At 39.7% G+C, this 13,063-nt stretch overlaps 1 protein-coding gene across 5 annotated transcripts in view; it reads right to left on the bottom strand.

Moving 5' to 3' along the window:
• grid2 (glutamate receptor, ionotropic, delta 2) overlaps positions 1-13,063 on the bottom strand; it is a 440,886-nt gene that overhangs the window by 119,099 nt on the left and 308,724 nt on the right. For all 5 annotated transcript variants that reach the window (XM_086031022.1, XM_086031021.1, XM_086031025.1 and 2 more), the window contains one exon: positions 10,550-10,669. In XM_086031022.1, the coding sequence (XP_085887148.1) occupies positions 10,550-10,669 (120 nt within the window). The remainder of the gene's footprint in view (positions 1-10,549; positions 10,670-13,063) is intronic.

The following is a 13,063-nucleotide window of genomic DNA, read 5'->3' as shown; positions in this document are numbered from 1 at the left end:
GAATTGTGGCTGAAGTTTGCAGAGTTGGTGGACTTGACTTGCTTGACTTTGAAACGATTGAAGACTCAACATATTTTATTTCAACTTGAATATTCTTGGTATTATCCATGATGGGCCAACGCTATTCAATTACTGTATGGCTTTTTAGCAACAAATGTCTTTTTTAGCAACAAAGCCACGCCCAATTCGATAAAATAACTGTAGAAAACTGATGAAAAGTAAGGATATACTGTATTCTAGAGGCTGACGGGCATATGAGGAAAACTAAGTCATGCTCAGTTTAAAAGGGGAATATTCAGCTCAATGTTAGTGTATGTATCAGAGATTTACACCCACAAAAAAAAACGCGCACGCACACCCACACGGTATGCCTTGGGCGTAGACGTGCAATGGGATTCCACGCCTCTGGGGAATACAACTTCTCTGAGCGTGCCATAACACCTAGAGAAGTGCATGTGACTACCAGGCGAGTTGTTTGCTGTTACTCTGCATTGTTTGCAAGACGACTGTGTTTATTATGACCTAACAATGAATGTCTCACAGGGGGTTTTGTGTGAAAACGCGCAATAGTTAATAAAAACAAACAAACAAAAACCTACCCCTCTCCTAAATTGTATTTCAATACAACACAACCCATATCCTTTTATCTGACAAGTAAATCTATAACAGAATGTCCTTTGACAGAAGGCACAAAAACAGAAATAATTGTAGTCTCAAGCTGCTTGTAGGTTTGCAGTGTTTCCCCAGCATTGTGTCAACAACGTGGAAGAGATACCAGACAGTAGACCAGAAAACTCCAGTCACGTCTCACAAGAGCCACCAGAAGCGTGCTGATACCCTGATACATAGGTAAGGGAGAAGATACCCCAAAAATATTCTTTCGTTTCCTCAGCAGCATACATAAAACATTGTAGAGAGAACATACAGCCACATGGATCTTTACCAGACAGGCCAGCACACTTGGAAATTTAACCAAACCCCAAAGCCCTGATCCAAGTCTGGGAGGAAATGCCAGATGAGAACATCCATCATGAATCTTGGGACACACCACAAAAAGTGGAAAGGCTGGAATGATTTTTGATATCGCTCTTTGTGAGTGTTCTCAATTTGTATTTGTATGTTTGATTGTTTGTCCTGTTCAATAGGGTCAGCTTACTTATTCCTTGAAAAATTTGAATGTTGGGGCACTCGTAAATCTAGATAGCATTGGAGTAGAATGTGTCCCGTAGTAAATCCCAAAGCATCAGTGGCAACTGGGTGCTCAAGAGCTCCCCTTAACCACCCCGTGAGGGAAACAGAGATGTCAATCCAAGAATTGTCCTGGATGTTTGCTGTGGAAAGCCAAACCAACAATATCCTAAAAAGAAAACACCCTTGGAAATATAGATATTATTTTTAAATCTGCAAATACTGCCACATTTAAGCGGATCCAAAAGACACCGGAGGCACTTTGTCAGCCTCACTCAGCGTCTAACTTCTGCTGTCCGGTGGTCAACTAGAATCAAGACTTGCTGGTATGTGCGAGTGTTCGTGACTGATGCGACCTTCCAGCTACAAGAAATTGCTGACATCAATCGGGTGGTGGAAGAAGCCGGGGGAAGCTCAAGCACATGAGTTCAACGAGGGAAGCAGACGTCATTCCAAAATGCTCAGAGAGGCCTATAGTAACCTGGAGCGCTACAACGCGGCTAGCTATCAATAACGGGACCTAATGGTGAGCAAGGAAGTTGGTATACAGTATACCTGGTAAGTGGATCTACAGCTGTAGCAATAACAGCAAGGTTGCAAGGTAGCAATAGTGTTTAGCATTAGCCAAAACTATTCAGTGCAACCATCGGCCATCTGATTGCCATGTTCAAACATTTTTTTTCTGTCAGAGGTGTTTTTTCCCGCAAAAAGTGGAAGAGCTTGAGGGACACGTACCTCAAAGAAAAAAGAACAATGCTGCAGGAGAAAACAAAGTGGCTCGGCCACAGTCCGAGGAAGTGGAAGTACTTAGTGGTGCTCTCTTTTCTCAACTCGTTGAAATGCTGTGCAATAGCCTCATTATTCCCCTCCTCTGGTGTACGCGAATGAAGCAGCAAACATCCCGTACAAACTCCTGCGATTAAAGTGAGGTAGAACGCTCACCCCGTATGTGGTCTGAATTTAACAGTAAGCTGTGTCATGTAAGATATAATGTAAGAAACAAACAAAAAATAATGATCAACAATAAAACGTTTGAAAAATGCGCTGCTAATTTATCTTCCATTGGTCCTTCCTTGGTCCATGATCATCTACGCAGTTCTGACAAAATTCCCCCAGTTCACCATTTGTCTCACTAGGAGCTTGCCTAGATGTTATTGGGAGCGCATATGGGCACAACTGAGCCACTTTATGAGTTGTCTAGTTTGTGATGTCACTTTTTCCAGTGTGACGCCAGTCCTCATTCGGTTTCCATTCACTTTGTCATTTTGTCCAATGGAATGGATGAAATTTCATTAAAGAATGCAACTTTTCTTTGCACCGCTTGTGCACTTGTGTTCTCCCTAACTGCCTTTCCTTTAATCCATGCATCGTTTACAGGATTCTCAGCCTTCTTCTTCGCCTTCCTAACTCATCCATCCATCCTTCCTCTCTCCAATCTTCCACCAAACCTAGCAGTTAGGGGAGAGGCCTACTGAATAAAGATGCATGCAAATCTACCTAAACAGGCTGGAACACAGGAAGGGAATGGGGATATTTCTCTGTCACCGTCATTTATTTATTTATTTATTTTGCATATGTTCACCCCATCGGCGTTGTTCTTCTTTCTGCTTTATTTAATGTCACCTCTAACTGACTGTGTCTCATTTAGTAAAGCCCTGTATCTCTCGCTCTCTCACGTACGTGTTTTGTTTGTTTTGTGCGTGACTCTCAGTTTCCTCTTTCGTCACCCTGCAGGACTTTTTTAATTTTTTTTTTTTTTTTTACATAATTGTAATAATCAGTTCCACTTGCGTTTGTCCCACATGTGATCTCCCTAAAATCCACTAACAGCAAGAACTTGCCCTTTAGAGCTTTACAACCCCCTCAACCCCAAACGCCCTCACTTTGTTTGTTGTTCAATGCCCGAGGCTGCTGCAAACTGTCCGTGTGCCGTGCTTAAAAAGTCTGCATTAATTAATTTAACACCTTGTAATAATTATTTTCCTGTAAGCAAATGTGGTGTATTTGACGTTACTAATAAAACACGATCTGCTCTTTAAGCTTCTTGTTGTAGTGGGTAAAAACCTATTATAGTTTAAACAATCTCAGCACAAAATTGATGAAGAGGCAGTTATTGATTAGTCTCCCCTCAAAAACAAACAACCTCAACTTGTATACCTCTTAAAATCAGTGGATTTAAATCACAGGGAAGTCAACGATGTGAAACACAAAACGACCGGCTGCTTAATGTGAGTACCATTAGGAACTGTGTGTTTCTGCTTATTTCAATAGAGCAGCAATAATGCCAATAAAGATGCATCCCCTCACATGATCTGGAAGAATTTCAAATAAATCTGCATATTTCTGCTGCAAAACCCACTGTGGCGAGGAGCCGTGGATTCTGATTTCCTTGTCTCCAATCTATAGGCCCGCATTTATACATCTCTAGAGGAAATGTGCTCTCGCTTTTATTTTATGAAAATGAATGGAGCCGTTTTGTATGTCACAACATCTTCACCGGGGAGGGGAAAAAAAACAAATGTGTCAACAGCAATTTGTCCGAAGCTCCTCTGTGTATGCAAGCGTGTAGTGCAGTAGTAGCCCTCTGTGTTGTCTACTGATGGTCATGTAGTATGACGCTAATTGTCATGCAGAGCCAAAAGGGTTAGCTTAGCATTTTCGAACAAGCCAGGAGATATGTACAGCTGTCGGCTGTGTGTGTGTTCCTTTGCATGTGCTTCACGTAAAGCCGCCAACATCATCTTTCAATCCTTCAGCACTCCTAATGCTTCTCATGGGATGATTCAACGTTTCTGGGTCTCGAGAGTGCCACATGCTCTCATTTCTCTACAGTACAGTACAGTTGTTTAAAGGGAGGAGAGTACAGATGATAACTGAAGGTGACCCCAATTAAAAACTGTGCAGTGTTGCGGTCATTCTTTTCCGAAGGATGGATAATATGTGAGAGAAAGAATGTTATGACTTATTACCACCTGAGGTCTTTCTTCGACTATTTTTGTGAGAAAAAACATCTACTGTATGTTAAACACGATATAGACACTTTAGTAATCCCTTGAGGGAAGTCAAGTAACTTCACTGCCAATGGCTAAATATAAATACAATTTAGACTTTTGTACAAGTCAGCTATGTACAGTAAAACCAGTTCATGAGAATGGTTGAATTTAAGTCTTTTTTTTTTGTCTTGTGAGGTCACTTATTTTAATCACGACATTAACAATAACTGCATCTAAATAACATTTATGTACACTTTTAATGTAAGTGAACTACAACACTACCAAAGGGTAATTGTAAGTGAAATGTAGATAATTGCCCATTAGGAAAGTCATTGTATGTGATCCAGTACACCTCCAATTGTTAAATGGAAGTAACATTGACACATTTGTCCACTTGCAAGTACAATTCAGGCTTTTGTACATTAGGAAAGTCAATTAAATTAACACTACACTAGACTACAATGGCTTAATGTAAGCAAAATGTGAATATTTTTCAACCAGGAAAATCATTTACACATTTATGAACCATGACACTACCTACTACCGGTATATAAATGACCCCCATTGAAATGCATTGGGGGAAAAAAAATATTTTGTAAATCCCCCAAATTTACCAAAAAAAAAAAAGTAAAACGGGCCTACTACAACGTGAGTCGGCGTAATATTTTGGGGATTTGGAAAGACATGCGGGACAAACAGTACCTCAATACTATTAACATTTTGAGTGAGCTGATTTTTGTGAATAAATGCACAAAATGAGTTCTTGCACCTAATGTTGGTTTGCTGTTCAGCAGTTTTGTGCTGTCTTTAAATGGTAATTTTTATGCAAGAGAGCCCTTTGCGCTGGAAAAAATTAAAAAAAAAACTGTATGTGGTTAATTAGTTGTTTGCTTCAAACCCTTTGTTTTTGAATAGTGGATGCACTGTATGTGAACCACTAAACTGCAGTTGTCCCACTTCACCATGCAGTGTGAAATGATCTGAGTGAGTCATCTATCGCCGTGACAGTATACAGTATACTGTAGATTATAAAATATGTATACAGTTTTATTTTACACCTCTCTTGCTCCACTCCTTAATTGAACATTTTTTTTCCCTCTCATCACCTCAGCCTTCACCTTTTTCTTACCTTCTTGGCGACAACTTACCTGCGCCACTACTACGTATAAATGCAATGCCATTTTGGCCCCTTCTCTGAAGTCATTTAAGATGTCACGGATATCTAACGAAGCAATTACACGTGGGGGGACTCGTCTTCTGCCTCGGCTGTAGCTGCATGCAGACGAATGCACAGGCCACCGCGTATAGCCGCTGAAGCTAATGGAGCAGAAAGCCAATTGTAGCCCAGTGTGCTGGTGATAATTATGACCGATCTCAGATGTCGCCTGCTATTATTGCCGGTACTTGACTAGCATGAGCGTGAAGTATGATGGGAATGAATGTCAGAAAACATGTTAGAGCATTGAATGATTGAGAGGATGGAGAGAGGGTGCGTTAGAATGACAAAAGAAGAACAAGAAAGGAAACGTGAGGTCCCCAAGAGAACCTAGAATACAGCATAGAACCCCAATGGATCAGACATGACTTCACTTTTGGACTATGTCGATTTAGTTAGATTTTCTATGTGGAGTGTGAACAGCAGTTTCTCGATTTCTGGAATGCAATCCGTCGGTAGACCTCAGCACATTTCACTGGACTTCACTTGGAGCCAACAAATTTAAATGAACCACTACTCAACCACGGTTAAATTGAAGTGCAGCTGATTTTGTTATCCTCTTTCAGAAGAGTCAACTTTGTAAAGCAGTAGATTATCAATTGTATAAGTGATGTAAAACGTAGACTTCTATTCACTTGCAAAGTCAGCTATGTGAACCATATCAGTATCGATGGTAACATTTAAGTAGAGTATAATGCACACATTTGTCCACAAGGAAAGTCACCTTTGGGAACCAGGTTGCCAACTCCCTGAAAAATAAATAAGGGACACCTCATTGGCAGGGACGGCAGACCTGACTGCCTTCAACCTTCTTTGTGTGACTTCTTTTTGTTGTAGGTGAAACAATTTTAACGACAGTATTTTCCGGACTATAAGTCGTTACTTTTCTCCCAGGTTTTGAACCATGCGGCTTACATGAAGATGCGGCAATTCTGTGGATTTTTCTCCCACTGCTAGGGGCGTCCTAACCGGAACTGCAATACAACACAACACAATTGCCATTGACAGGATGTGACTGCAGGTGGAGGAGCGAGGGCGCTATGTATAGGTTATGAATTAGGTGGTATGCGCAAGTACAGCAATAAAAGGTGGACGATAACTGAAAAACTGGAGGGGCAGCGTGCAGTGAAATGAAGATAAGTACTGCTTATTTTCTCTTGGTTCTGTTCCGTTTTAATCAGCAAAGTTGCGGACGTGTCAAAAGGCACCATTAGGAAATAATCTGTTCAGGTACATACATGTACATTTACAGTTCAAAATTGTTCTGTAAATGCAGCAAATATCACATTTTTCAACAAGGATAGGTGCGGGTTGTAGAAAGGTGTGGCTTATATATGTTGTTTTCATTATTTTTTTTAAAATAGAGTGGGTGCGGCTTATATAAATGTGTGGCTTATAGTCCAGAAAATATGGTATTTAAACCCACGTTGGTGCAACGGCGGTAAACTGGATGGCACATCCGCCAGAAATGTACTTAAATACAAACTGACAACATTTACTTATCAAAATAAATATCTCTCAAAAAGAAACATTTCCTGCATGCTTAACTTAAAACTGTATAAATTAATATAAAACAATAATTAGCAGAACATTCATAACTCATGAACAGCTCAATGCCACATTATGTGGAGACAGCCTATTTTTTTTCCATTCCTAACATCTAGCTGCAGCAAGGAGCGTTTTGTCTTTGTCTTCCACTTATTATTCATAAAAGAGAAAAATGTAAACCCGTTTTGACTATAGTTAAAGTAATTTATCAACTGCCTGTACAATAAAAAAAAAAACATGCATATCTGTCTGAACTTGTAATAAATGTAAGGCTGTTTGTGTATTCTTTATTCATCAATGCATTACTTTTATGTATTATCTATCTATTTAACATACTTGTCAATCAATCATACTTATTTATTCCACTCAGAAATTATTATATGTTTGTCCATACAATGCTGCCTCGATCAATAAGATAATCGGATTCTGTATCGTCATACTCGTGGATGAATGTGCTGTCAGCTTATTGGTCACGGAGCAGGGGATGATGTCTTAGGTCCGTGAGTTGTCATATAAAGGGAACTGTTGTTCAGTAATTCCATCGACATTTTACAGCCTTTTTTTGACTCTCACGATATTACATGACAAACTTTACAACTCAATACGGGACGCATACTTACATTTCTAAATACGTGACAATTCCGTTTTTCAAGGTACAGTTGACAACCCTAGACACAACCAATAACCAAATATAAGTAAATGTATGGTTTTGTCAACTAGACATGTCAGCCTTTTTAACCACAAAATGACAAGTTGTAACATCTAAGTAAAAACGACACGTTTGACCTTTCACGGTGAAGACGTAGACTGCTGTGTTAGCTTCTCACGCTAGCTGCTTTCAGGTTCCCTGCCATATGCTAGTGATCAAAAGATAGAATGGTATGTGTGTTATGCCTTGATGTTACTTCAAGTTACCGCTGTAAAACATGAAATCAGAATGAGTCATTTTGACCTGCAGTATAAATCCACCTACGTCGAAAAGAGTAGATGTGAATTGAAAATGAGGTTAAGCAGTATCCTGAGAATTAATAGCCATAATTAGAGTGTATGCTTGTCTGTACAGCAATGTGCACAAATACATTAGCATATCGTAAATGCAACCTGCCCACACAGACCCATTATATATCAACGTCTCAGTGCTTGGAGCCTGTTGTCCATAATTCAAAAAAACCGCTAATGCGAGCTCAGTGTGCAAGAATGCTTCAGGATGCAGCCATTGTTAATATTTTTACAAGACAACCATCATTACTCAGCATGCAGCCGTGTGTAGAATGGGAATAAATTTGGCCACATGCGGCGGCGGAGAAGAGAGATGAAATTGATCACCGAGTCAGAAAAGAAAGCACTCTAAAAGCTGCTGGAGTTAAAAAATGCTTTAAGAGCACAGTCGAGAAATGATACAATCACTTTTGGCCATGCTCTGCATTCGAATTATTACACAACAGCACAATTAGCCAACAAACAGAGAAACTATTTGTCATATTTATGCTGCTAACGGACCAATATATACTCTGGTCATTATTTGAGATTAAGACTAAAATAAAACCAATCTTAATACACCTCAGACATAATATATAATCATACTCTAAGGCAATCTTATAAGACATAAGACTGTCTGGTGTTTGACGTCCTTGGTCGGGGTGGGTCAAAATCAGGACAAAAACAGCACCGTTGTCTTTATGTGTGTACCCGGCCTTCGGATAAGATACTTGATTGCTTGGAGAAGTTGTCAATGTAGTGTGTTTGTGGCGGAGGGGCGGGGTTGACAAGTGAAAACCACAATTGATGATGTCATTGTCCGACTTTGTATATGGTTCACCATTTGCAATCGGTTGTTTTGTTTAGATTGGGGGGCTCAAGGTGAAGCCATCTATTTCAGCCCTGAGTCCTCACGGTAATGGAATCCAGATTTGTCAATTTTGCAAGACAAAAACAGGGTGTGTAATGTGTACTGAAGATTTTTCATCCTGTGATATTTTGACCCACTAACTGTAAATAAAGCTACACTGTATGTCAGCCAGAGCTTGACCCTGATACATCCATCTATCCATTTTCTATTGTACATCTTCATCGGGGTCGTGGGTGAGCCGTAGCCTCTCCCAGCTGACTATGGGTGAACAGCAGTGTACACTTTGGACTGTTCATCAGCCAACCACAGGGCACATCTTGACAAACATTCACGCATATGGAACATTTTGAGATTTTTATGAACCTAACATGCATGTTTTCTGAAAGGGGGCGGAAGCCAGGGTAGCCGGAGAAAATCCATGCAAGCACAGGGAAAACAGGTACATTTAGACCCGGATCAAAACCATAAACCTCAAAATTGTGAAGCAGACACGATAACCACCTACTGTATCCCCCATGCCTGGAACAGATTTTTGACCTCTGAGGTTCAATGGTACTTTACAACTCAGTTCAGCCTTTTACGCATGAAGAGAAACTCTTAATTAGAGCTATGTAAAATAAAATGTTACACGCTGTGTATGAACTGCTTTTCTGAGGATACAGCATCATTAGGCAAAACTCTCACTCGCGCTAAGAGGGGGTTAACAGAGACTTTCTTAAAGCAATATTTACTTCTCTTTAGTCACTTGCTTCCATGCTTATGTTTCATGTTATTAAAGAAAAGAAGAAACATATTAACACAGGGGAATGATTACCACAGTGGTAATTAAGCAATTTCATTAGGCGAGTTGGGCTCAATGTAATAATGCTGTGATGTAAAGATTAATTTTCGCCTGTGAAGATATGCTGCCGAGTACACTATCTTTATCCTTTATACCCTTATCTCCACACAGCTACAGCTGGAATGGAGGATACGTTTATGTGTGTGCAGTTGCACTCCATGGACCGACCCGACCTCCCTCTCAGATCAGTCGGCAAAGGCTTGTTCCTCGGATGTCTTTGAAAGATTATCAAGAGTGATTATTCTGCGGTGTGGAGTGTGTTAAAAGGGATTTTTGCAGGAGGAGACTCGCGATTGTTGGTGAAGATATTGCTGCATGTGGTGTAGTATGTTAGTGGTTTTGACAACACCACTCATGGTAACAGCAGTAAGCAGGCAAGTGCAGGTTCGTCACGTGAGGTCCCTCACATAAAAACAAACAAACAAATGGCCTTCCAGACTTCCGGCGGTCAATGTAATGGGTGGGACCAATTTTACTGGGGGGGGCCTGTAGTTTTTCAGAGGGTCATGTGTAATGTATGTCACCTCTCTAAATACTTTTGAGCCCCTGAAATTGACTTTAATTCCTACATAGTGCGTCCTGTCTAAGTGAAACCTATGTCAAATCCAAATGTTGTAGCGTACAGCTTCTGTCTTTGATCATACTCTATCGTAAAGAAAAAGCACAGCTGTTCAATGCCACGAAAGCAGTGCTGTGAATACAAACAAAACTACAAATACATAAGACACTAATTCTGTCTTTACGCCACATAAAAAAAAAAAAAAATAGCACCATCTTAAAGTGGGCCACATAAAAGGAAGCAGGGCTGCACTCGCTGAATACAAAATAAGACTAAAAGCAGACAGGTAAATGAGTACTTATGTAAATCCACTCAAGCTGTTTGTACAGGCATGATTAGTGTTTTGTTGACTTACCCTGCTGACACCTCGTCCACGGTCCTCTCCGTAGTTTGTGCCCAGGATTTCGAAGAAGATGTTGGGGTTGGTTCCGTTGTCGGTGAACTCCAGGAAGCTGGTGAGGCCACTCACACCAAACTGAGACCACATAACAAAACATTTTTTTTAACAGTTGTCCAACCACAATTTTGAAAAAATACATAAAGTCGCACAAAAATCAAAAGTTTAAACTGTTGTACTGCACGACATCCAGCAAGATATCCAGCCTGTGAAGATATCTTAAAAAAAATGTGCGTTTTAATTCCAACAACAGACTAAACAAGGGATGTTACCAGAAAAATAATTTAGACTGGAATGCACGTGTAGTCAGCCCATTGTTCTGTATTTTTACTATATCACATTGTACGGTATCACGATGTACCATTCAGCCATGCATTTTCTATACTACCTATCCAAAGAAAACACCAATGCGCATTTAGACTGCACTTGTTGCTCGACTTGCACTGGGAACAAAAATAGGGCCCTCTGTGTCAGAATATGATGAGGAGCGACTGTGTTATAAAGGCAATTTCCTCTCTTGTTCAGAACACATATGCACGCACACACTTGCGCATGCACAGACACATACGCAAACAGCCCCTAACCTTTGCTCTTGCCTTGCGACCGTGGCTTGCCAGTGAAAGTGACACTAGAGTGTGTCTGCTTTAGGGAAATGTGCTGGTGTGCGCGTGCGTGCGTGCGTGACGCATGTGTGGCTACATGCTCGGTGCATTCACACTTCGCATGCGGTATTGCATTGTACCACATTATATTACACTGCATTGAATAGTATCACATCATATTGTACGGTACCATATTATATTGTATTTCACCGTGTTATTGTATTGTAAAAAATTACGCCATATCTTAGGGTATTGTAAAGTGAATGGTGTTGTATCATATTGTACCATATTGTATTGTAATGTACTGTATTGTACCATGATATTGTATCACATTGTAGTTTGTACCATATCCTTTACTAGAGTGCCATATCTTGCGGTCTCGTATCATATCATATCCATATTCCATCATGGTGCATAATACTATATTGCATAGTACTGTATCATGGTATCGTACCAGATTGTACATTGACATATATCGCATCTTCATCCATCATAGTTTAATATGTCATATTGTACCATGTTTTAGCGTACAGTAGATTGGTAGTAATATACCATAATGTATCGTATCATAATGCACTGTATTTTATTGTACCATATTTCAGAGTATTGCACAGTATTATATCATACTAGATGACATTGCACCATATTGTATCATATCATATAATTGTTGTATTTTAGGATATCATATCATATTATAATGTATGTTATGGTATCATATTGGGATGGTCGCATTTTGCTAAGTATTATGCAAGTTTAGGATGGGCGCTCTCCACCATGAGCAATAAATGGTGCAAAGGTGAGCAGTCAGTTTATATCTGTGAGAATTGAACATAGAACAGTGCAGTTTAATAACTTTGTAGTGATGCAATCCAAGCGCTTACTGCAGTTCCTCGCTTTCTTTTATCATTACACTCACCATATTTCAAGTCATAAATTGCATCATAACGGTCAGAGAGAAGCTTGTAACCAGCAAAGACAGATCAGACCATTACAGCCATTCAAAGTGTTGGCTCTCCTTTAAGAGGGATCACAGCAAAGTGGAAATGACGGTGGAGACAACTTTGCTTTCCCATGAAAACGTCTACGTACCATCTTCCATCTGCTAACAGCATCAACTGCAGCAGGTTTTAATTATCAGGAGAGGTAGGATAGAACAGTGTGCATTCATTTGTGGAATCAGTTTAATGGCAACAAAGCTCCTATAATGGTTGCATAACACAAATTTGTGCACAAGTTGTAAGTTAGAATGATCCATAGTTTATCACTACCTATGCTAAGACAACAAAACAGTCATGATTATAGTAAACAATGTGTAATGTGAAACAGTAAATATGTCCACAAATACTGCATGTTTGACTTGTTGCGCCATGTGACAGTCTTTCTTATGCCATACTGTATGTCAATATTTTAATTTAGTGGTTACTTGCAGACGCTTAAGACAAAAAAGTCTAACAGTATATTTAATAAAAACAAGTAACAAAAACAACATTATAGCTGACAAATTGCTTGTAAACAACACATGTCCATGAGCTTGAAGCCTATGCCCATGTTCAAGTTCCTATTTTGACTTGTCTCTTGTGTATTATTAGTATTTTGTTTTTAGTGCTTGTTGAATCCATTTGTGACACATATTTTAGAGTCATATTGCTCATTAAAATTACAAACTTGGAAGGATTTTTTCCCCCCCTTTCTTTCTTGGCTCAGGCGCTCTAGTTGAAACCGCAAGATTCTGTCTTTGAGAACATAGCTCGTACACTGTAGAATTCCCTCCCGGGATGAATTTTGACACCAGCAGATTCAGAAGAGTTTGGCAAGTTACCCTCTTTACAACCTGTACGGATCCCATTGTTTTTTAATTCCCAAAGTAAAT

Source organism: Filicampus tigris, chromosome 5 (genome assembly GCF_054856515.1).
Source record: "Filicampus tigris isolate MCC_2025a chromosome 5, RoL_Ftig_1.0, whole genome shotgun sequence".
Taxonomy (NCBI): domain Eukaryota; kingdom Metazoa; phylum Chordata; class Actinopteri; order Syngnathiformes; family Syngnathidae; genus Filicampus; species Filicampus tigris.
Note: the sequence above shows the minus strand (reverse complement) of the source record. Positions and strands in the feature narration are given on the sequence as shown.